The sequence below is a fragment of the Dromiciops gliroides genome, chromosome 1 (genome assembly GCF_019393635.1).
Source record: "Dromiciops gliroides isolate mDroGli1 chromosome 1, mDroGli1.pri, whole genome shotgun sequence".
NCBI lineage: Eukaryota > Metazoa > Chordata > Mammalia > Microbiotheria > Microbiotheriidae > Dromiciops > Dromiciops gliroides.
Genome location: NC_057861.1, coordinates 357714803 through 357739321, shown reverse-complemented (window position 1 = coordinate 357739321; position 24519 = coordinate 357714803). Strand labels below are relative to the sequence as shown.

Genomic DNA, 24519 nt, shown 5'->3' with positions numbered 1-24519 from the left:
TTTCACCTAAGACCATCAAAAGAAAACAAATCAACCACAGTCTCTCTGTCATTCTTATTTTCCATTTCTCTATTACTTTGAAGAACTTTGGTTCTTGTGTCCCTACTACTAGGCCATCAATCCATCCCAACACAATCTCTTCCATCTGAACAAAAAGTACATGCCTATCTATATTTGTCAGTCCTGCATTTTTATTTTACACTGTCTGCTCAGGTCAGACTTTTTTCATAAAGAAAGCCTGGACATCGTCTATTTCCTTAAAAATGCATTTTCTCCTGAGAGGATTATATTTTCTGGAGAGATTATTCTTGTTTGTAATATGTTATTGATTGATTTATTTGTTTGTTTATTAATTTATTTGTTCTTTTGTTTATTTAGTGGCTTTGTGGGATATAACATTCCAAGCTTTCCTGTATTTTAGAATGGCAGGTGTTGAATATTTTGTGATCATGACAAAGCTCTTTGTTAGATGGAATCTTCATATTTGTCTTTGTCTTTTTCTGATGTTTTTACTTTGATATAAAAGCTCTGGATTTTGGTGTTCATGTTCTTGAGAGTTTTTTATTTTGGGATTTCTTTTAAGAGGCAATTGGTAGATTGTTTCTATTCTTAATGTCTTCTTGTTCTAAGCAATTTAAATAGTTCATTTGTGATTTTTAAAAAAATATGGTCTCCTTTCTTTCTTTTTGTCATCATCTTCAGATTGATGATGCTTATAGATGTGTTTTATAGGTCTCTTGTATTTGATATGTTACAGACATTTCTGTCTATTTTTCAATCTATTGATTAATACTTTTAATATTACTTGTCTTATTAGGCTTTTACTTTTTGTTGGATCTATTTAATTTTCAGGGCATTAAGTCCTTGAGTAAGATTTCTTATCTTCTAAAGTATCAATTCTCTTTGACATGCTTTCCTCTTTAGATATTCCATTCTATATTTCTTGTTCCATTTCTGGAATATAGATTTAAGAGAAGTATGGATAACGGCCTATGAAAAGGGTTAAATTTATTTCCAAGCTAAGAAGCACTGTGGTAAAATTTTTGTCACCTAGTGGGTGAATAGAAGGAAGATGGATAATAGCAAAAACTAGCATTCTTATTGTACTTAAAGGTTCAAAAAGTGCCTTATATGCATTTCATCACTTGATTCTTAAAATTACTTTTTAAGAAGTGGTATAATGGCTAGAGCTCTGCACTTGACATTGGCAGTATTTGAACTTGAATCTTGCCTTTGACAATTATTAGCTGTACAATTCTGGGCAAATTGCTTGGCTTCTCTTGGCCTCATTTTCCCCATCTATAAAATGATGACAATGACACCTATCTTACAAGACTATTAGTAAATATTAAATGAAATTTTATATATATATATGTTACATGATTATATAATATATATGATATGGTTTGTGAAACTTAAACCATTATATAAAGGCTAGCTATTATTACAGTGTAAATACATAATCTTTGTTTTCCTGATTAAAGAAACAGGTTCATAGGGACTAAATGATATGTCTACCAAAGATCACAAGGCCAATTAATAGTAGCTAATACTTATATAAAACATTTTAGGTTTGCAAAGTGCTTTATATATTATCTCATTGGAGCCTCATAATGACCCTGTGAAGTTGATGACATTATTATGTCAATTTTAAAGAAGATGAAACTTAGGCTAAATAAGATTTAAGTGATTTACTCATGGTCGCACAGAAATTCAGTCAACATTGAAACATATCTTCCTGATCCCAAGTCCGACATTTTATCCACTATTGCACTAGTGCCCCACTTATGTAGTAGAGCCAAAGCTTGAATTCAGGTTTTTTACTTTACATCTAGTGTTCTAACTCTAATATGATACTACCAAGGGAGTAAGAGAGTGAGAGAAATGTACAAGACCAAGGCAAGGAAAGACAGGTGTAAATTGCCTTAGAGTATAAAGAAGAGATCATTGCCCTTCTACCGGGAAGGGAGTGACGAAGTTCTTATCAAATATACTGAGGATCCTAGAATTATAGATAGATTGCAGAAAGGAACCTGAGAAGTGAGGGGAGAGTACAATTCTTCCCATTCTCTTATTTTACAAAGAGATTCATGAAGTTGGATGTACTATCTGAACAGACAAAAATGCTTAGAAATACTAACTCTGACATGATCTATGAGATGCTAATAGAAATTACTTTCCATGGCTATGTAAATTCACTTTCTTTTTTATTCTAATAGGAAGCCAAGTGTTTTTCCAATATAGATAAATCCTGGGTGAAGATCATGACACGGGCACGTGATACGCCGAATGTAGTACAGTGTTGTGTTGGAGATGAAACCATGGGTCAGCTATTGCCACATTTATTAGATCAACTGGAAATTTGTCAGAAATCACTTACTGGGTAAGACTTATGACACAGTTAACCATGACAGGACTCAGATGATCTAAGAATTGAAAAGTTCTAAGGCCTTAAAGAATAGATAATTCATATGTATATATATATATATATGTATATATATATATATATGTATATATATATAATATATATATATTAAAGGCTCAGTTGCAAGTCTGACTTGAAGTTTTTCAGTTATAGGATTAACATAGCATGCCAATATCTAGGTAATTATATCAATAAGGTAACTGGTAGGATGGTTTTTAGTAGTGGTCGGAGTTAGGAAGGTTTCAAATTCTGCCTCTATGTTTACTGGCTCTGTGACCATAGACAAGTCACTTGGCTTTCCAGGGCCATCAGAAAGTCTTAAAGACTCTAAGTTACAGAAAGAATGATGATGTGCATCAGTTTAGGGAGTTTCTCTATGAGGAATTCCTCACACAGATAAAATCCAGGTTCAGGCCATAAAAACAAACTAAAATAAACAAACAACACTCCCCCGCTCCCCCAACACCACACAATGAAAGCAAAATTATATAGTGCAGAGACTGGTGTTTTATAGGCATTAAATAGATATTTGCTGAATAATTTATTGATGCATTTGATCAACTAATGAAAGTTGCCTTTCATCAAGCTTTTCAGAGGTGTAAGAGTTTATAAGCAGGTAGCTTCCCTGAAGGGGAAATGAAACAGTTTGAAACCCTAATCTCTCTTCAGATGACTGTAAATTCTGATCCTCTTGATATTTCTTTCATAGAATCATAAAAATGTAGGTCTTAGAGGCACAAGGGGCCTTAAACAGTCATTTGAATTCAGTTCACACATGTTTCAGATACCTCTCTGAAAAACATTCTCAGAAGAAAAAAAATTTTGTGATATACAGCTGAATATAGTGTATCCAAGTAAGACTGAATGTTATCTGCTTATGTTTTAATATTACATGTAAATTAGTGCTTAATGTAAGTATAAATATGCTAGTTTAATTGGGACAGCAGTTAAATTGCTACTGGCCTTTTATCATGATTAATCAAAATAAAATAAAGTTATGCAGAAAATGAAATATTTTTTGTTTGGAAATGCCATATAATAGTTGTGTTCTGAGAGCTAGGGTGATATAGTGGATAGAGAACCAAACTCAGATCCAGGAAGACTTGGGTTCAAACTTTGAATTTGACACATGTTGGCTATGTGACCCTGGCCCAGTTGCTTAACCTCTAAGTGACTCAGGCCATTTTCAAAGACTAGAAGTTTCAGAGAAGTTGAGATGTGCATGAGGGGAGAATTTTTCCCCAACACTGATGAAGTCAGGGGTCAGAACCTTAAAAAAGTGCTAAAACAGTTTATATATATATATATATATATATATATATATATATATATATGATTTTAATAGTTTTTAAGTGACCAATAATTGCTTCACAATAATCAGCAATTGTGAAATTTTATGTTTGGTAATTTATTAATGATTTATATTCTTGGATGGAAACAGTGCCATGGATAATCCCCAATTCATGCACATGTATTTTTAAGTGGTGTTTTTATGCCAGTGAGGATGCCTGATGTGAGAATTTACCTCAAAGAAAATAGTCATGCTCACACAGTGAGGATGGTGACTGAAAGGTCTAGGAAGCTGTCCAACTTTCTCATCTTGTCATATGCTGAGATCCTACATCCCACAGCACATTCTCAACATACAGCAGCAAGATTCCTCACAGAGAGTAGGAACTCAACAAATATTCAGTGACAGACTGTAAAATCACAGAATCTTAGGGATAAAAGGGAACTTAAAAGTCACCTTGCGACTGAAAAGTGAATTTCTTCTGTTTTATTCATTATAAGTGATTAACAATCTTTTCTTTGAAGAATTCCAATGACAGGGAACTCACTACCTCCCAAGGTATTGTGGGCCATTTTTGGATCTTATTTCTAGGAAGTTTTCTTTAATGTTGAGCCCAGATCTTCCTTTTTGTAAGTTCTCAGAATCTCAGAATTGAAAGGTAGTTCACATGATATATACAACTTGAACCTGGATATTCACTCTTTTTAAGGTTTTTAAAATACCACAGTTATCCCTTCCATATCATAACTTTTCTCATGATGGTTAAGATGTATCATGGATGGGCATAAGAAATTAAATGGGTATTTTTGGAGGGAGTTTTGTGGAAGTCTCAGACAACACATAAAGTCCCCCATATAATACAGAAAAAAAATTAGAAACTCAGAAATTCATAAAATATATCTATAGTATTGTGTAATATCAACATATTATTATCTTTTAATACCATAAATGCCCCATAAAAGAAAAAGAAAAAAAATTAGATTTCTCCAGTGCAAAGGGAGGACCAAAAATTTTTACATGGATTTTCCAGATTGCAGGGGCACTGCACCTTTAACATCTGTGATGTGGAAGGGATAACTGTACTCTCTCCTGGTTCTCAACCTACCTGTCTGTCTACTCTTTCTTAGTCTTCATCCAGATCTTCATCCATGTCATGCCCCAAAACTGTGGGTGTCCCTCAAGGTTTTATCCAGAAGCTTCTTCCCTTCTCCCTCTCTACTATCTTCCTTGTTTATCTTCTCAGTTGCTATGAGTTCAATTATTATATCCCTGGGTTGATTCCCAGATTTATATATTCAGCCCTTACCTCTTTCCTGAGTGCCAGTCTCATAACTTTTTTTTTTTTTTTGGTGAGGCAATTGGGGTTAAGTGACATGCCCAGGGTCACATAGCTAGTATTTGAACTCAGATCCTCCTGAATCCAGGGCCTGTGCTCTATCCACTATGCCACCTAGCTGCCCCCAGTCTCATAACTTTTTTTTTCATAACTTTTTAAACATCTCAAACTAGATGTTCCATGGACTACTTACACATAGCAAGTCTAAAATGAAATTAATTTTTTTCAAATACTTATGGAATGTTCACAGAATCCATCATACACAAATACCTACGATGTAAATTTAGAAAAGAGGAAATTTAAAACATTATACATAAAACATAATCAACTAAACTATTATAATGGCATCCTAACTGATTTCTTTGATTTAAATCCCTCTCCTGTTCCCACATTAATCTATCCTTAAACATCTGCAAAAGTGATTTTCCTAAAACATGGGGGTGACCATAAAGTGCTCCTTCTCAGTAAACTCAAGCAGCAGCTATTTGCTTCTATGATAAAGAAGAGGATCCTAAGTTTGGTATTTAAAGCTCTTTGCATCCAGGCCCCTTCCAAACTTTCTAGTCTTCTTCAAATGAAATCAAATAATATATTAAATCAAATAATATATATTTGTCAAGAATTGAGTACAATGCCTGGAAAATAGTAGGTACTTAATATATGCTTGTTCCTGCCCCAACATTTACACTTCTTACGTTTTATTCTCTTCTATACCCTGTGTGATCCAGCAACTTGACTGTTAGCAGCTCTTTGCATACGCCTCTCATCTCCTGACTCCATGTCTTTGTATTGGCTCTTCTCCATGTCTGAAATGCTCTCCTTCCTCACCTCTGCCTCTTAGATTCCTTGACTTCCTTCAAGATTCAGCTGAAATCTAACCTCTGGAGGAGGACTTTTTGGTCCCTCCAACTGTTATCATCTTCCTTTTAAGGTTACCTCCTATTTACAATAAATATATTTTGTATATAAATAGTTATTCGCATGTTGCCTCCCCCAGTAAAATGTGAACTCCTTGAGATCAGGGTCCATATTTTTGCCTTTCTTTATATCCAAAGCAGGCAGTACAGTTTGTTGCACACAGCAAGTGCCAGCAAAATACTTAGTGACCAGGTTTACCAAGCTGTTTTTTTAAAGGTGTTTCTCTCTCGAGATGTCTTCTTATATTTTTTGAATTTGTCATTGTTAAACTTTTAGAAAGATTTGTGGATAGTCATTGCTGCCACTTCTTTAGAACCCACTTATTCCCCAACCCCTTGCCATCTGGCATTTATCTCAGATAGTGCCATAACTAGAGTACTAGACTTAGTCAGGAAGAACCGAGTTCAAATACCACTTTAGACACTCACTAGCTGGATGACCCTGGGCAAGTCACTTAACTTCCGTTTGCCTCAGTTTCCTCATCTGTAAAATGAGGATAATAACAGCACTTATCTCTCAAGATTATTGTGAGGATCAAAGGATATAATATTTACAAAGCACTTCATATAGTGCCTGGCACATAGTAGGTGCTATATAAATGCTTATTTCCTTCCTTTCCCCTTCTCTACTAAAATAAATCACTTCAAAATAATTAATGACTTCCTTATGAAGAAGTCCAATGGATTATTTTCTACCCTTTACCTCTCCTTGAAATTTGATACAGAGGACACCACATACTCAATACTTTCCCATTTTGTTTTACTTTTATGACAATGAACTGTATACTTTTATTCCTATTTTTGTAAGTATTCTTTTTTTGGACTCTGCATGACTCCTCATCCACTGAATGTGGTTATTCCCAAAGGTTCTGCTTTTGATCATCATTTCTCTTGACATTTTTTTTTTACTTAGAAATTTCCTCTGTTCATAATTTATGACCACTATACAGATAACTCACAAATATGGATCTTCACCTTTTTCACTTTACCTCAACCTTTCTCCAGAATTGCAATCCTATTTCCAATTGCTTATTATGTACCTACACTTGTGTAGCCCTCCAGCACTTCAAATTCACATGTCTAAGACTAAGCTCATCTTTCCAAATCTGCCTCAACCTCTTACTTCTCTTTTTCTGCTAAATGATACTATTACCTATTAAGTAAGTCTTGTCTCTCTTGCAAAGCACACATTCAATCAGTTACTAGTGCAGCAATTGAGTTCAATAAACATGCATTAAGTCCCCACTATGTGTACAACTCTCTGCTAAGCATTTGGGATATAAAAATGAAAACTGCAGAATCTCTACCCTTAAGCAGTTTATATTTTACTACAGAGGAAATAAAATGTACTCAGTATAATATAAGGTAGAAAATAATGGAGAGAAAAAGAGATACTGGTAGATTTTTCTGTGAAAATTTGAAGAAGGGAAAAATACTTAAAGTCACAGACATAAAGAAAAGCTTCACAGAGGTGGAAACACTTAAACTGAGCCTTGAAGGAAGAGAAAGTCTATTGATTCAATTATAGCAGTTCCTCTTACATCTAACTCCCCTTCCTGCCACCATTTTTGTGCTGACAATAGAAAGAGTGTCCAGATGTTCACAGAATAAGAAATTAAACACAATAGAGACAGCTTGTACAAAAACTAGAAGCAAGATTTTCTATGATTAAACCAAAATGTAGACTGTCTACCTATGTATTATGTAGAATAGATATGATTACTAAGTGTACCCCAAAAGTAATAATTTGTAATCAGTATGTGATTTGAATGGCTAGCACTTGCAACAAAAGCAATATGAAGAAGTAATACGTCAGGGAAAAGATTTTTTAAAAATATAATAAACTTCAAAAACAATCACATACACATTGCACACCCCTGAAAAATAGCTTCCCAGCAAACCAAATTTAAAATGTATTTAAATGAATCTGTATTTTTTTATTCTTCCTTACCAATCAGATATTTGGAGAAAAAACGTCTTTCTTTTCCTCGCTTCTTTTTTGTTTCTGATCCTGCCCTTTTGGAGATTCTTGGCCAAGCTTCAGACTCTCACACCATACAGGCTCATTTGCTGAATGTTTTTGACAACATAAAATCTGTCAAATTTCATGAAAAGGTATGCTCAATTTTGGTTCTTACTAATATATTTTTGCTTATTATTATATACATTATGGCAGTTATTTTTTAAAGCATGTAGTCATAGAATATTTAAGAACACATTATTGAGAACCCATCTACTCTGTTCAGTTACATTTCATAATTTTAAAATATTTTCTCTTGTGACAATCAGTTCTGAAGCTTACTATTACTTAATTTCTAATGTTGAAAGTTTAACTTGATGAATGATAGAAACAAGATTAGGAGAAAAAAGCAATGCAGAAAGAAAGAGCTAGTGCATTTATCTTCATTTCTATATGAATGTAATTTTTTTCATGTTTTAACATAGATCTATGATCGGATTCTGTCAATTTCCTCGCGGGAGGGTGAAATGATTGATTTGGATAAACCTGTGATGGCAGAGGGCAATGTAGAAGTTTGGCTTAATTCTCTCTTGGAAGAATCTCAGTCCTCATTACATCTTGTGATTCGCCAAGCATCCACAAATATCCAGGAACCAGGCTTCCAACTGATTGAATTTCTTTCTTCCTTTCCTGCACAGGTCAGTATTAAACTGAGATAGTGTTTTGTGTAGAATGTTCTTTATAGAGTTTTAGAAGTATATACTTTTAATTTCTTGAATGATAGTGCTAATAAAACAAAGCTCAAATACCTAGATTTTCATGAATACAAGAAGGCTAAAAATGTGTTCACAAGTTAGCTAATTATATTTTACTAGACTTTAAAAAACTCCTAGTTAAAAGTTACTTTTGCATTTTTTTGTGCAATGTACAATTTGGATTATACATAAAACAGAAATGGTATTTATATTGCCCTTGAAACACTTTTATATTAACATTTAGTTTTTCTGCCAGATAAGTCTCAATATATGTTACTTATAAAAGATTGAAAAACTAACTAAAATAAACCAAATTGTTTTCCTGAGGAAATGTGATATGTACTTGTTGCTTTCAAATGGAAAGTATTGATTTACCTGCTGTGGAAGCATAAAAAAGCAGGAGACCAATCCTTTCCTTCAGGGAATTTGCCATGATATGGGGGAAATAAGGCTTAGACACATGAAATGATAACAAAAGATAAAAACAAAACACAACCATACAATACAATACAATACAATAATACAAGAGAAATCTAAAGGCAATGCAGTCCTATTTTGTCCATATATATATATAATAACATAACTTGTGTAAAAAATTATTAACTTATCCTATTCTACTCTGAAAAATTATAGAACTGGCCTTATATAAAAAATTATAACTACACAAAAAATTATAAGTTAAGAAAAATTATAATTGGGCTGTAAGTACTTTCATCGTTGCCATTCAAATGTAAAAATATTTTAACTAACTAGGGGGTATTAATCTATCTAGGGACTAAAATGAGGACTTTTGACTGGCTGGCTATCTGACTGCTATTAATTTTCTAAGCCAATCTGTTAGGGCTTTTTAAAAATTTCTCCACACTGCTCTGCTCCCAAATTGATAAGCAAATGATTAAGAAGCCTCTTAATTAAATAATCAAAGCAGGGTTTATTTATAAAAATAAATGTAAGAGATAAGAAATGCAGAGTTATATATGAGACCTGACTGCTTTTAATATGATAAGGGTCATTGCAGCCTCTTGCCTGAGCGTATGCTCCTTGGACCTGTTCACCTCCAGTCCTCTCCAATTTTTACTCTTTTTCTCCTTCACTCCAGCTCCCCTGCTTCACTTTTACTGCTCAACTCCTTTCTTCTAACTCCAAGCCCCCTTCACTTTTCAACCCCGCTGCATCTTCTCTACTTGCTCCATCAGTCTGCCCCCATCAGCATCTCTAGCGTCCCTTTCTCACTGACCTCTCAGCGTCTCTAGCCTTCTCTCACCGACCTCCTTGCATTCTCTTAGTCTTCCAGCATCCTTACTTTCGCCCTCCTCCTTCACTGTATAATTCCCCGATATATATCTTCCTTCTCTCCCCTCAAACCTCGGGCTCCCTGCGCCCCCACACATGCCAAGCTAATCCGCCGGCCACCCTAAGGCTTGAGGGGACCATACCCCCTGCTGTGCACCCAGGGCCTGGCGGAACAAGCCTGGGATCTCCGGGAAAGCTCTGCCCTCAGGGCAGAGGGAGTTAGGGCTTTCCAAAGCTGTCTGTCCAGCTGGTGTTCTCTATCCACTCAGCTAAAGCAGAGGAGGAGGGGCCCCTGCCCCTCTTACACAGAAAAAAAACCCCTGAGGGCCAAAGGCTTTTTAATCTGAGCCCAAAGGCAGGGTCCTCAAAGCATAACAAATTCCTATACTTTTTTTTTTTTTTTTTTTTGCAGGGCAATGAGGGTTAAGTGACTTGCCCAGGGTCATACACAGCTAGTAAGTGTCAAGTGTTTGAGGCCAGATTTGAACTCAGGTACTCCTGAATCCAAGGCCGGTGCTTTATCCACTGTGCCACCTAGCTGCCCCAATTCCTATACTTTATAATATAATATACTATAATTTGCCCCACTTTATATGTATATAAGTGTGTATATATACACATATGGATGAAACAATTACTAGAGGAGGATTTTGGAAAGGCTGGGGGCAGTCAGCATCAGAAAATCTCAAAATTGAAAGAAACCTCTGAGACCACCCTGTACAACTGTTATTAGAGCAAGAATTTCCTATCTAATGCCCATAATGACTTCATTTAGCCTGTGTCGGAAGACCTTCTGTGAAGTGTAACCCACTATTTCCCAGAAAAAAAGACCTTGAATTCACATTTAGATAAATAATAGCTATTTGTTTTACAGGTAATTCTGTTTCGCTGTCTCTATATCAATGTGCCTTTTTGTCTCCACCAGGTTGGATTGCTAGGAATTCAGTTGATATGGACAAGAGATTCAGAGGAGGCTCTGACAAATGCCAAGTTTGATAAAAAAATCATGCAGAAAACGAATCAGTCTTTCCTAGAACTACTGAATACACTGATAGCTATGACTACAAAGGATTTAAGTTCAGTGGAACGTGTAAAATATGAGACTTTGATTACTATTCATGTCCACCAAAGGGATATCTTTGATGAGTTGGTAAATGCTTTTTATTTTATTTATTTTATTTTTTTATTTTTAGTGAGGCAATTGGGGTTAAGTGACTTGCCCAGGGTCACACAGCTAGTAAGTGTCAAGTGTCTGAGGCTGGATTTGAACTCAGGTACTCCTGAATCCAGGGCCAGTGCTTTATCCACTGCGCCACCTAGCTGCCCCTGGTAAATGCTTTTTAGTAGCCTCTACTATCTACTCACTTAGTTGATTTTGATTTAATTGAATCAAAATAAAAGTTGGAATTCAGCTTAACAGTCTTCATGATGACCGACAATTACTTATATTTTTTCCCTTCTCAGGAAGCAGTGTACATTTACCTGTTAACTGTGAAAAGGCTATGTGTGGAATTTCCATTTTAAAAATATATAGCTAGAATTCTCTTTCTTTTTGTATGTTTGTCTGTTACTTGTCTGTCTGTCTGTCAGCCTGCTTATCTAACAGTTTTTCTCTTTTTAGGTTTCAAATCTGAGAATTCATTAGCATAGGGAATTCCCTGTCATTCCCCTGTCTCTACAAAAGCAGATCTGATCATTTAAAAATGCCTATTAATTCAAGACATTTTGATGATTATTATTACTACTAAGACCAATTTCATTGTTAGTAGAAATGTTTATCTGGATATTTGAGGTTTTTGTTAAATATTGTTTTATATTTAAATATTTAAAATTTTTTTTTGCCACATTTACCAGTGTTTGCCCTCAATATGCTATGCTCTAGATTCTATAGTAACTTTCCATCTTTAAAAGTAGATAAGCATAGCAAAGTTTTAGGAAAAGGAAAAAATGGGCAAAAAATAGGAAGAAAAATCTGTTTTTATGAAATACTCCATTTGGTATGGAAGGTGACAGCTCATATTTAGTATAATTAATGAAATGCTAGTTTTTTTCTAGGGCGTATTTTCTGTCCTAAATGTCATGGGATCATAGATATAAGACTGGAAAGGACCTTGGGAATCATATGGTCTAAACGACCTCATTTGATGTATAAAGAAAGTGAGTTCCAGAAAGGTTAAGTGATTTTATTAAAGGTCACCTATGTAGCAAGGGGCAGAACTGTTACATGAGTCTAGGTCCTCCAACTTTAAATCCAACACTTGCAATTGTAAAATTTTCTGCTATTTTAATATCTATGAAGTAAAGAATATCTATACAATAAAGAATTAGGAAATATTAGCTCAGAAATAATGATAGTAATTAGCATAATAATCTAAAATGGTAATATCTTTTACTGCTTGAGTATATATTCTCCCTTAAATATATTTGGGAATCTTTGGAATTTAGGAAACTTTGGAAATTAGAATTTTTTTGGTTTATTAAATGTAGAAAATTTAGTGCTTTGCTAAAAAAAATTCAAGAAGAAATGCCACTAGGCAACAATATAATAGTAACCTTTAGGGGGTAGAATATGTTTGTAGGAATTTTAGATTTGCTTTTTTCTAATGTAAAAGTTTAAGAGTTCTTTAAAAACAAATACTTCTCATCATATTAACTCTATCTGAAATTGTGCTTGCTTTTGTATGCTAAATCATAAGATGCTTCTTGTCTTCTTCATAGATTTGAAATGTATTTTTGTGAGCATTATTTTGGTTTCTTAATTTCTTAAACCAATCTTGTTTATTGCAAAGACATTTCATTTCATTGGATGTGTGCGTACATCTTGTTTAAGGAAAGTACTCCTCTCACTCACACTATTATTTGTGAGGCTGTGAAATGAAGAGTAGATACTTGCCCTGTCCCAGAATTGTCAGGAATTCCAGTGAGTCCCCTTTACTACTCTTTGCAGCCCAGTCAAAATGTTAATTTATATATTTGAAATAAATTGTTCTCTCTCTTGTAATCATGTATCTATTTTAAATTTCAGTGTCATATGCACATCAAGAACCCTACCGATTTCGAGTGGCTGAAACAGTGCAGATTTTATTTTAATGAAGACTCTGACAAGATGATGATTCACATCACAGATGTCGCTTTTATATACCAGAATGAATTTTTAGGCTGCACTGACAGACTTGTCATAACTCCTCTCACAGATAGGTGATGGAAGGATTCTATAATTTTTTTTTCCTTCTTTCTTCTTTTCAAAATGCTTAGGGGGGTTTATTATGTCTTATGGTTTTATTGGTTCTTTTGTATCTGAAGTCTTTGAAACCCAGACATTTTTAGCATTATATGTGTGTTTTCCCATATATTTTATGCTGGGTAGGGATAAAAATCTCACCAGACTTACCCAGGAGGAGCCCATACAAAGCAATTTCACTTTGTCTCAGTTGAGCCAAAGTTAAAATGATTTGTGGAAATTGAATGGCCATGAAGATGAATGTGCTGTTCCTTGTTTTTATGGAAATAAAAAAAAAGTGTTATACATCATAGTTGGCCTGAACCACCATCTTATTGATTCTGGTACTTAGTGCCATCCCATCGAAACAACCAAATCGGCATTTGGGCAAAAAGCAATGGAATGCCAATACATCTAAGAAATAGTGGAAAGAATACTGATCAAGAGATTTGAATTCTAATCCCGGCTCTATCACTGGGTCAAGTAATTTAGCCTCTCTGAACTCAATTAGCTCATCTGTAAAATGAGGGGGGAGCTACATTTGGAATTTTTAAAGATCTCTTTCAATGCTAAAATTCTGCAAGTCTATGACTCTACCTTAAACTTTCTGACATCAGCCACATTATAATTTTTTTTTAATGATGCCTTGGGGCAGCTAGGTGGAGCAGTGGATAGAGCACCGGCCCTGGAGTCAGGAGAACCTGAGTTCAAATCCGGCCTCAGACACTTAACACTTACTAGCTGTGTGACCCTGGGCAAGTCACTTAACCCCAATTGCCTCACCAAAAAAACAAAAACAAACAAACAAAAAACACAAAAAAAGTAATGCCTTGTTATTAATACCAAATGAAATGAGCAGTTAATATACATAGAACATAAAAACGAATTGTATATAGTGAACATTTATTATGTACCATTTGGTTTTCCTTTTAAGAAAATGATGAATTCAAATCATGTGGCCACCGCATGGTTATTGAATTCATCATATTCTTAAAAGGAAGAGATCTGTGGTTGCAGAGCAATAGGTTCAGCATTATTTCTAATAATAGAGCAATAATTATTTATTAGAAAATACATATTTTTAGAATCTTTCTAACAATTCTAATAATAACAGAATAGATTTTTCTCTCTTAGGAGATGTCTTTAAGGCATTCTATCTGTGATTGTTAGGGTTAGGTAGCACACCTAACTTTAACCACTTTTAATGAATAAGATTGCTTTTAGTTAGGATAAAGAAGACAAGAGCAGCCAGCTCTGGAAATATCTTATTTTTATACATTTCCATATGCTAAGTTTGAGAAAATGCAGGCCAGAAAGAGACAAGAAGAGGAGTGAATGTAAAAATAAGAAGAAATAAGGTAACTCAATGATTCACATTTTAGAGGGATGAACTCAAAAGCATACCTTTTATCCAAGTCCTTGTATAAGGCAGAGCTAGGCCTAGTGAAGAAAAAGGATAAAATATTTGGTGAGGGGAATCATGATGCTCCTTGTTCCTTCCTCTGTTTGAAGTTCAGACAATATAAATTTATTCTTTCTTCATTTATTTTAGAGGGATAATTCCATCCCCAACCCCCCCCCCCGCCCCCACCAAAGAAATTTAGTATGTTCTCTCAGGCTTGGTTCTAATCCCTTTTCTTCTGAAACACAAGTAAGCCAGTGGTTACTTTAAGTTAATAGTAAGAGCTCTCTTTAGTAACCATAATGTGAAGAAAGGAAGTTAAGTTCATATGCATTGTGGGTTTTGGTTTTTGTTTTTTGCAGGGCAATGGGGGTTAAGTGACTTGCCCAGGGTCACACAGCTAGTAAGTGTTAAGTGTCTGAGGTCGGATTTGAACTCAGGTCCTCCTGACTCCAGGGCCAGTGCTCTATCCACTGCGCCACCTAGCTGCTCCCCAGTTCATATGCATTGTGGAAGAGAGTTTAACATTACTTTGTCAGTTTGTAAATCTTTGAATAATGGCATCCAAACATGATTTCAGTGTCATGTGGGTTAGTTGTAATGTGGATTCTTCTGAGCTCATGATATTCATGTAATGATGCCACATTAAATCACCAGGAAATTTTGTGCTAAGGAGATGGGCTTCTGAAGCAGTGAGCGGTTTGGGATCATTTTAGGTACAATACAATTTCCTAAATGTCATCTAACCCCTGCCTTAGAAAATAAATAACAGTAGCAAGATGAAGGATTTCTTAATGACACTTTCTTTAATAAATAATATATACAAATTTACAAAACTACTTCTATCCTTGCTTCTCTAACTCTACAAATTCCTGACTTATTTAAAATATTGTCTTTCACTTCATTCTTTTTCATTCCTTTTTTCTTCTTCTTTTGTTGGAAACTGTGGCTTCTCGAGTTTTCCTATTCTATTTCTATCTGTGCCATGCTCTTACTCCAAAAGTATGAAACAAAACAAAATTCTGTTGTTGTACATAATAAATTATTTGATTAGTGTACTTTTTGCAGTGGTACAATGGAGTCAGTTTGTACTGGCTCTGGAGAGCTGATCATTAAAATTTCTGCATGAACATTGGTACCTCAGAATTTAGGAAACACTACGAATTAGGAATTGTTTTATTGATTGTCTAGACCTGAAAAAGTGTTGAAAAATGTTGATAATAATAATAATAGATTTTTCTTAAAAGTATGTCACACATATATTTTTCACCTTTCCCCAGGAGAGCCAGTTGTCAAACATTTATCAGCACACTCTTACTCTTTTTTTTGTTTTTTTGGGCAGGGCAATTTGGGTTAAGTGACTAGCCCAGGGTCACACAGCTAGTGTCAAGTGTGTGAGGCTGGATTTGAACTCAGGTACTCCTGAGTCCAGGGCTGGTGTTTTATTCACTGCACCACCTAGCTGCCCCAGAACAATCATACTCTTGAGTTTATTGTGGAGGGAGTATTGTTAAAGGGGGAAAAGAATCTGTGTTGTAAAAGGGTAACAATGAGAAAAAAATCATTTTTATCTCTTATGGAGTATTTATTATACCATAGGCATTTAATGATTATTTCTGTGACTGGTCTTCTTGGATTTTCCACAAAATATCTGTGCTATTGGGGACAATTCACTCATTTCTTTTGGTCTCAGTTTCCTCACCTTTAAAATGAAGGTTTGAAATAGAGCAAGGATTCTTAAACTTTTTCCACTTTCGACCCCTTTTTGTCTGAGAAATATTTATGCAACCCCAGGGATGTAGGTATATATAGCCTTTTAATGTTGCCAGTTTTTTCATGACCCCCACATTCAGTTGGACTTGCATTCTTAAGTGTTTTTCCCCATAGCCACTAGATGCCAATGCATTGATATGAAAATAATTTACACTACATTAATGTATGAGGAACAGCATTCCTTCCCTCCCCTCCCCGCTTAAAGCTTACTGAGTGACCAGAAAAATATAAAATGAAATAGAAATAATGAGTAACTGAATTTAGTTGTTTTTATTTATGTTTTGAAAATTATAAAATGTTAAGCTCATCTGCTTTTAAAGTTAGGAATAGGGAACACAAATTTGTTTTGTAGTACAAAGTACAAAATTTTCTTCTATTCTGTATCACAGCCAGTTATGAAAGGCTGGTTAGACCAAAGCTTCTTAGACTGTGGGCCACAACCCCATAGGGGGTTATGTAACAAGTGGAAAAAGTTGAAGATGCCCTGTGTTACACAAGGCAAGGTAGAGGCAAGTGACAGGGAAAAAACCCCACAGGAATTGGGAAAGGGGCAAAAAGAAACACACTAGAAATGGGTAGGAGAGACGGAGTAGTATGGAGAGTGAAAGCAAGATATATTATATACACATGTAGATACATATACACACAAAGACTCTGTGCTGATTTCTCTAAGAAGGGTGTGAAATTACTTCTACCTTGGGTAGTTATCACTGGATGATGATTGATGTTTCATAGTTAAGGCAAGCTTATTTAAGTAGTTGTCTTGATGGAGACAGACAGGTGACACTGCCACATGCTCAGGCACTTTCCACTTAAAATATTATCACTGCATATTGAGATAATGGCATGTAAGCTGGTTGCCTCTTTTCCCTCATAAACCAGAACCGTTCCCGTGACAGTAATGTTTGAAATGAACATTAGTTGATCAGCCAGTGCTTGCTAGTCTTTAAATAATAATTGATTTCTGCAGCTCTACCATAAATGGGAAATTTAGCAGTTCAACAGGGGAGATATTACTCTCTGTACTACAGGGACCAAAGCAACATATCCCAGAGGTAAGATGAAATGAAACAAAGGACTAGTTTGGATCTGCTGACTAGCTGTCCCCATTCTTGCTTTAATAGATGTATTTTCCTCTTTGTTTTCCTGCATAAAGTTATTTGCATTTTAATACACACATTTTTTTCATAAGAATAGATTTTTGTGGTTCTCATACTTTTTACGTCTACATTTTTGTTCCGGAATATTCTATTAAAACTTAAAACTACGTTAAGACATTTGGGATACCTTGTTCATATATTTCATTTGTGAATATGCGTGTACAATGTGAATGTATATTATATATATATATATATATACAACATATTCCATGTCTACTCCATATGCATATGTATTAATATTAATAATATGCATAAAACATCAAATTATAAATAGGAAATTCAGCTTTAAAACTTGTTTTTATTCATGTGGGTATTTGTGCACCATTTGCATAGATCATAACCCCTTTGCTACTTTGTATACAATAAAAGATCCTTGTGAGTTGCTTTGTTAGAAAAAAATATATATCATACTGTGTCTACTCTGATGAAAAACCTGCACAAATTTAGTTAAAATGGAGGGGACACATACTGTGATTTATTGAGACCACATTGGAAGTATTTTTGTGTATATTTAATTGAAATCATTCTTTAAGAAATTATCACTGCTTTTGTGGAATATCAGTATTAAATAGTACTATTCTATAAATTGCTTTCTCTTATATTGTATTATTCTGCACAATTTTGTACCACATCCAAATTTTACTCTGTGCAGCTTTCTACCTTGAACAGCCAGAAGACCACTGTATAGGAGTGTGTGTGTGTGTGTGTGTGTGTGTGTGTGTGTGTATGTGTGTGTGTGTGTGTGTGTGTGTGTGTGTGTGTGTATTTGTGTGTGTGTGTGAGAGACAGAGACAGAGAAACAGATAAACAGAAAAGCACAGAGAAAACAGATTCAGTAAGTCAGAATATGTGTTTACCAGGAAGTAATGTCCATGTTGTGATGCCTTATTCTTATGCAACCTGTGAGCAATGTCATTCAAAGTAAGTAAAATCAAAGACTTGTTGGAGTTATAAGAATACCATAAAGATGATCTAGCCTTTCATTTTCATCTGGTAGAGAAGGAATTGAGGCCCATAAGGGTTAAGTGGTTTGTCTAAAATCATACATCTAAAACCCATGTCTCTTAATTCCCAGGCCAAAACTCTGTTGCTCATGACTTCTCTAGTCTGTTTCCCCAACACTTTCAACATCAGTCAGATTTCCCTCTTCTCTTCTCACCTCTATAGGTGTTATATCACGTTGGCTCAGGCTTTGGGAATGAGTATGGGAGGAGCACCTGCTGGCCCTGCAGGAACTGGTAAAACAGAAACTACAAAAGATATGGGAAGATGCCTTGGTAAATATGTGGTGGTTTTCAATTGTTCAGACCAGATGGATTTCCGAGGCCTGGGAAGAATTTTTAAAGGTGAGGGCCAGTAGTCAAAGTACAAAATTGCAACTTGCTAGTTTTCCTTAATAAAGTAGTTAGATTTTTTTAATGATCAAAAAACAATCAAAACTCAGAGGGAATCTTGAATTACACTAGGGTGAGTCATGTGGGCAAACATTATCAACACTACCAGATTGTTGTAGAATTTGTTTTGTCTAAGCAAATCACAGATTTGCTAGATCTGTGATACTGAAGGTCCTACATGAAGCATCTTTCTTAGCCAGCTGCTTTGTTCACTTTACTAGACTTCAATTCCCTGTACACTCCTACTTTATTTCTGAATGAACTGATTCCTGACAGCGGCCTTCTTCCTTTATAAAACCCTTATCCTCAACTCTCTGATACCATATATTAATCAAATTCTCTCTCTAAATTTCTTTCTAAGGGCTGGCACAGTCAGGGTCCTGGGGCTGCTTTGATGAATTTAACCGTATTGATCTACCAGTGTTATCTGTTGCTGCACAGCAAATCTCCATTATTCTGACATGTAAGAAGGAACGTAAAAAGAGTTTTATTTTTACTGATGGAGACACAATACAGATGAACCCAGAATTTGGACTCTTTCTAACCATGGTAAGACTATATAAAACTAACTGCTGAATTTCTTGTAATATTTCCCCCTAAGAACGGAATTTTAGTTGTTTCTCATTAGTAAGAATTGGGATTGTAGATTCTAGGATGCATTTATATGTGTTTTCATTCGGTTGCTCCTAGCAGATTGATAACAATAATTCATCATTTCAGATTCTCTCTCTCTCTCTCTCTCTCTCTCTCTCTCTCACTCACTGATGCTGCTTTAGAGTTGGAAGGACTGGGTTCCACTTCAGATTCTGCCACATCCTGGCTTTGTGACCTTAGGCAAGTCAATTAAATGTGTATTGATCCCAAGCAGCTCTCTCAGACTGTTGCTAATGTGTTCATCTACAATTGTGAAGGAGATGCCTTACTGGGGGGGGGGGGGTCCCTTCTTTGATGATGACACAGGTCTGGCTAATTAAGAAACACACACACATTAGTCATGCTTGATGGTCCTTAGAATGGTAAATCTTATTAATGACAACAAGGTCAAGAGTTGGAAGGGATCTTAGAAATAATCTCATTCAGTCTTCTCATTTTACAGATGAGGAGACGACTCGGTGAGAAAGGAAAAGTGGTTTTCTTAATTTCACTCATATAGCGAGAGAAAAGCCAGGATTCAAACCTAGGTCTTCTTATCGCAAATAGTCTTTCCCTCACTGTACCAAACTAGTAGTGATTACAGGTTTATTGCATTGCATCTGCATCATTATTTCTTTTTTCAATCTTGGCTTTTTATGTGCTTAATGCTCTATGAGAGTAGTTCATGAATGCCTAACTGTGAGGGAAAAACCCATCCTCTTCTCAATAATTCTCAGTAACTCAGCAGGGAGGTGACAAAGGCTTTATTTTCTTCTCATGAGAAGGAGGCACCCTAGTGTGCAGCTAGTGGGTGCCCCGAAAGGGGGCTCACAGGCCCTGTTTTATACCCTAGTCCCTAACGCGAATGGAACTTCCCCTTTTTCATCACTGGTCGGGGTTACAATCTATGCGCAAAAACTAGCTAATCAGAACGCAGTATTCCCCCCACCTTCCTTGTATGGGCATAACTCAGGAGTGGACCTTATACTTCCTTATATGGACAGAACTCTGGAGAGGACCTAATTGAGACCAGGGCTCCTTGAACCATGTGACCTTGCTAACCTGAGGGGGAGGAGGGGATCTGAGACCTTTGTCCTACAAACAGGTCAGGGGAGTATGACTGACTGTTATATCCACATTGAGAGGAGACAACTACCCATTTCTCACAATAACCAAGTTTTATTTAATCTTTGCCTCTAGCCCAATGTTATTAGCAGAAGGTTGACCAACAGGTATTGCTTTCTTTGCCACAACAACTTATAGAACCATCTACTTAGTACTTAGTACTCAAGAGGTGTTGTGAACTGTCAGTGAAGAGAGTAAATTATTGGTCTTTTGTCAGCTTTGAAGCATAGCCTTGGTTGCTTCATTCAAAACTTTGCATGTAGTAGGTATTTGTCCTTGTTTAAGCCTCACTCAGAGCGGAACTCAGAAATTTAGATTTGATACTGGGATAAAATAAGACATTCATAGGTCATTTATCAGCTACCAAAATGAGACCCCTAACAGAAAGATATTCAAGAAGGATAACCTTTGAGAACCCTTTGAGAATATTCAGATAAGTGAAGTTTCAATCCAATTCTACCGGCTAAACCTTTCATTGTCCTTTCAGCTTCTTTTGGCTTCTTTGAACTCAGGTATGTATTTAAAAAGTGAAATAAAGAGTCTGAACCTTTAGTCCCCTAAGGTAAATCTTTGAGTAAGTTCTCTATACTTTTTTTTTAGTGAGGCAATTGGGGTTAAGTGACTTGCCCAGGTTCACACAGCTAGTAAGTGTTAAGTGTCTGAGGTCAGATTTAAACTCAGGTACTCCTGAATCCAGGGCCGGTGCTCTATCCACTGCGCCACCTAGCTGCCCCTCTCTATACTTTTAAAGGAAAAAAAAATCTACCCTGCATGGGAACAGGTGGTTAGGTTGTTGCTTCTACTGTGGTGTTTAATAACTATTATATTGAAACTTCTTCTGTTTAGAACCCTGGCTATGCTGGTCGTCAGGAGCTACCTGAAAATTTAAAGATTAATTTCCGTTCAGTGGCTATGATGGTTCCTGATCGCCAAATTATAATCCGGGTGAAGCTGGCTAGCTGTGGTTTCATTGATAACATCATCTTGGCAAGGAAGTTTTTCACATTATATAAACTGTGTGAGGAACAGCTCTCTAAGCAGGTGTGACTATCCAAAGATTGTCTTGAATCAATGCATCTCTTGATTTCTTCAATCAAAGTTTAATTTGTTGCAAAATTATGTAGGGGGTAAGGATTTAATGCCACTCTCATTTGGCAAATAAACACAAGCACAAGCACCACTACAATAATAGTACTTTGCATGCACATCAGACTTTTAAGAAGGGTAATTTAAAGTGTAGAACATAAATCTATGCCTCATATGCCCTGTCCTGTGAGAGAGAGCTAGTCTTGGATCTAGGAAGACCTAGGGTCAGTCCCACCTTTTATGTGTACTGGCTATGTAATCCTAGGCAACTGTCAAAGACAAGGAATTGCATGGAAGGTGTCATCCTGAATGGGTAGAAAGATTGCTTCTCTGAGGCACCTATTCTAAACTATTATATATTAGAAATAATGTTAACATAGAATTAATTATACTAGGTAAAATATGTGATAATTATGTCACATGTTAATATAATATTACTTATGATATATTTATATATTTGATTAGTTGAAATAAACTTAATTTAATTCTGTATAAGTGATACATCACCATATTATATAAATTTATTATACAAGCATTATATGAATATATAATCATATACAATAATAAGCCATATTGCTTATATAATATTATATAAACACTATATGATATGTTACTATATTATATAGTTATTATATATAGTTGGGGTGAGGGGGTTATATCGTACTTATGATTTCATTAGTAGATAGAGTTCCCACTGTGGATACTTTCCCTACTGATGAAGATCAGTGGCTCCCTTATAACTTAAAAGAATCATTTAGGGAACTGAAAGATAACTTGTCTGTGGCACACAACTCGTATGTGTAAAAGATAGAATTTAAACATTGACTTTTTTTGACTCATATACATGTCCTCTATCCTATACTAGATTGTCTCTTAGCCCAGTTCAGTATAGACATTTAATAAATGTTGAATCAGGGAATTATTGAATTTAATCCTATCTATGTACTCTCAGCCTCCACTGCGAAATCATAGAATATTAGTGCTGAGAGGGATCTGGGAGATTATAAATCCACACACCCCGCTTCCTTAGTTTTCTAGATAATAAGAACTAGGGTGGTGCTTCAGTGTGAGTACTTTGGACATCAGTAAATGCTATAAATCGATGCTTGATTGATTGTTTTGTTGATTGTCTTAGGTCTAGATTCCAGACTTGAGAGCATTATGAAAAAAAAATGTTAATAATATAGATGTCTTACTTTATTTTTTAGGGTGGGGGGTTGGTTGTTAAATGTTTACCAGCATATGCCTGAATAGAACAGACACAGAGAGGTTAGCTTACTTAGCTAAGGACATGCAGCTGGTTAGATACTTAGCCAAGTTCCGTGCCAGATCTACTGTAACCTTCTCACTAGCATCCCACGTTATGCTTCTGCCATTTCCAAACCATCATGTCAACCATTTGGCTACTCTATTCCAAATCTTTCTTTTCTTACTCTAAGTCATTTTACCAAGTTCTTCAGTACTTCAAGGCTCTGTATGCCTAACTCTTGTTTTCTCTTTTTCAGCCCAAACTCTTCATTTGTTTTCTCACCTTGCTTTTATTGTTACTATCTTCTTCATTCAGTCCTGTTTCTTCTGCTTCTAAATCTTTTCTTATATTGCTGTCACCTACACATACAATAGCTTCTTCTTTTATAGTAAAACTACATCCTTCTCTTCATGTTAAAAAATAGGTTCTCTGCATATCAGTGAAATTTCTGTAAATAATTTTCCCCATTATTTTAGCCCTACTAACATTTCCTAGTGAATTTTCATATTCACAAAATAAATTGAATGAAATAGAAAAGATTTTTGTGTTTTGTGTTCTCTATTTGTATTTCAAAGTATTCTGAGAGAAATCTATGCTAAGCACCAATTGTTTTTGGATGTTTATCAATGGATAATTATCATTTAATCACCATTGCATCCTCAAGTGATCTTTCTAGATAAATCATTTTTTTTCCTGAAAGATATTCCTGGAATAATATTTTTAAAAAATCTCTAATTCTGTAGGTACATTATGATTTTGGACTACGTAATATTTTGTCAGTACTCAGGACTTTAGGAGCAGCAAAAAGAGCCAACCCTACTGACACAGAATCAACCATTGTCATGCGTGTGCTAAGAGATATGAATCTTTCTAAACTGGTAAGCTTTACAGATGGGCATGTTCCACTTACTTAAGCACCAGTTCAATTGATCAAGCACTAATAGCTATTAGAGATGTTTACTAGAGATGCTAATTTGAAAGCACTTAATTGCTACAGAAAACACTAGGGAAAATTAAAAAATAATATTGTCTACATTGTAGCCAGTATAATCTATATTTACCGTCACTATCATATCAAATGACTGAACATGGTCAAAGCACTTATAGCAGGAAAGATGAATGAGGAAATTTTATCAATCAAAGTCCTGTTTATATTTCTATTGCTAACTAATGATTTTTATTCATTTGAACTAAAACTGGCCTCCATTCATTGCCCAACAACATTACATGGCTGAAAATTATTAAATTGTATGTTTGTAAGAAACTTTGATTTTTTTTAATCGCACAGCAGAGAATGAGGTTCAGCCAATATTTCTATATACTGACAGACACAAATGATTGAGTTCAAAGGCAGAATGATATAGTTGATAGCATTCTGAAATTAGAGTCAGGAAACCTGAGTTCAAATGGCACCTCAGATACTTATTATATATTTGGCTTTAGGCAAATCATTTAATCTCTCTTGTCCTCAATTCTTGTAGTTGTAAAATGAAGAGGTTG

At 35.2% G+C, this 24519-nt stretch overlaps 1 protein-coding gene across 1 annotated transcript in view; it reads left to right on the top strand.

Annotated features, from left to right (window-relative positions):
• Positions 1 to 24519, top strand: part of DNAH5 (dynein axonemal heavy chain 5) — a gene marked incomplete at its 5' end in the record, with an annotated part of 294184 nt that overhangs the window by 107405 nt on the left and 162260 nt on the right. Inside the window, 9 exon segments of the mRNA XM_043995374.1 lie at positions 2220 to 2383; positions 7928 to 8084; positions 8415 to 8627; positions 10903 to 11127; positions 13003 to 13175; positions 18700 to 18878; positions 19288 to 19475; positions 21531 to 21725; positions 23763 to 23897. Coding sequence (XP_043851309.1) covers positions 2220 to 2383; positions 7928 to 8084; positions 8415 to 8627; positions 10903 to 11127; positions 13003 to 13175; positions 18700 to 18878; positions 19288 to 19475; positions 21531 to 21725; positions 23763 to 23897 — 1629 coding nt within the window.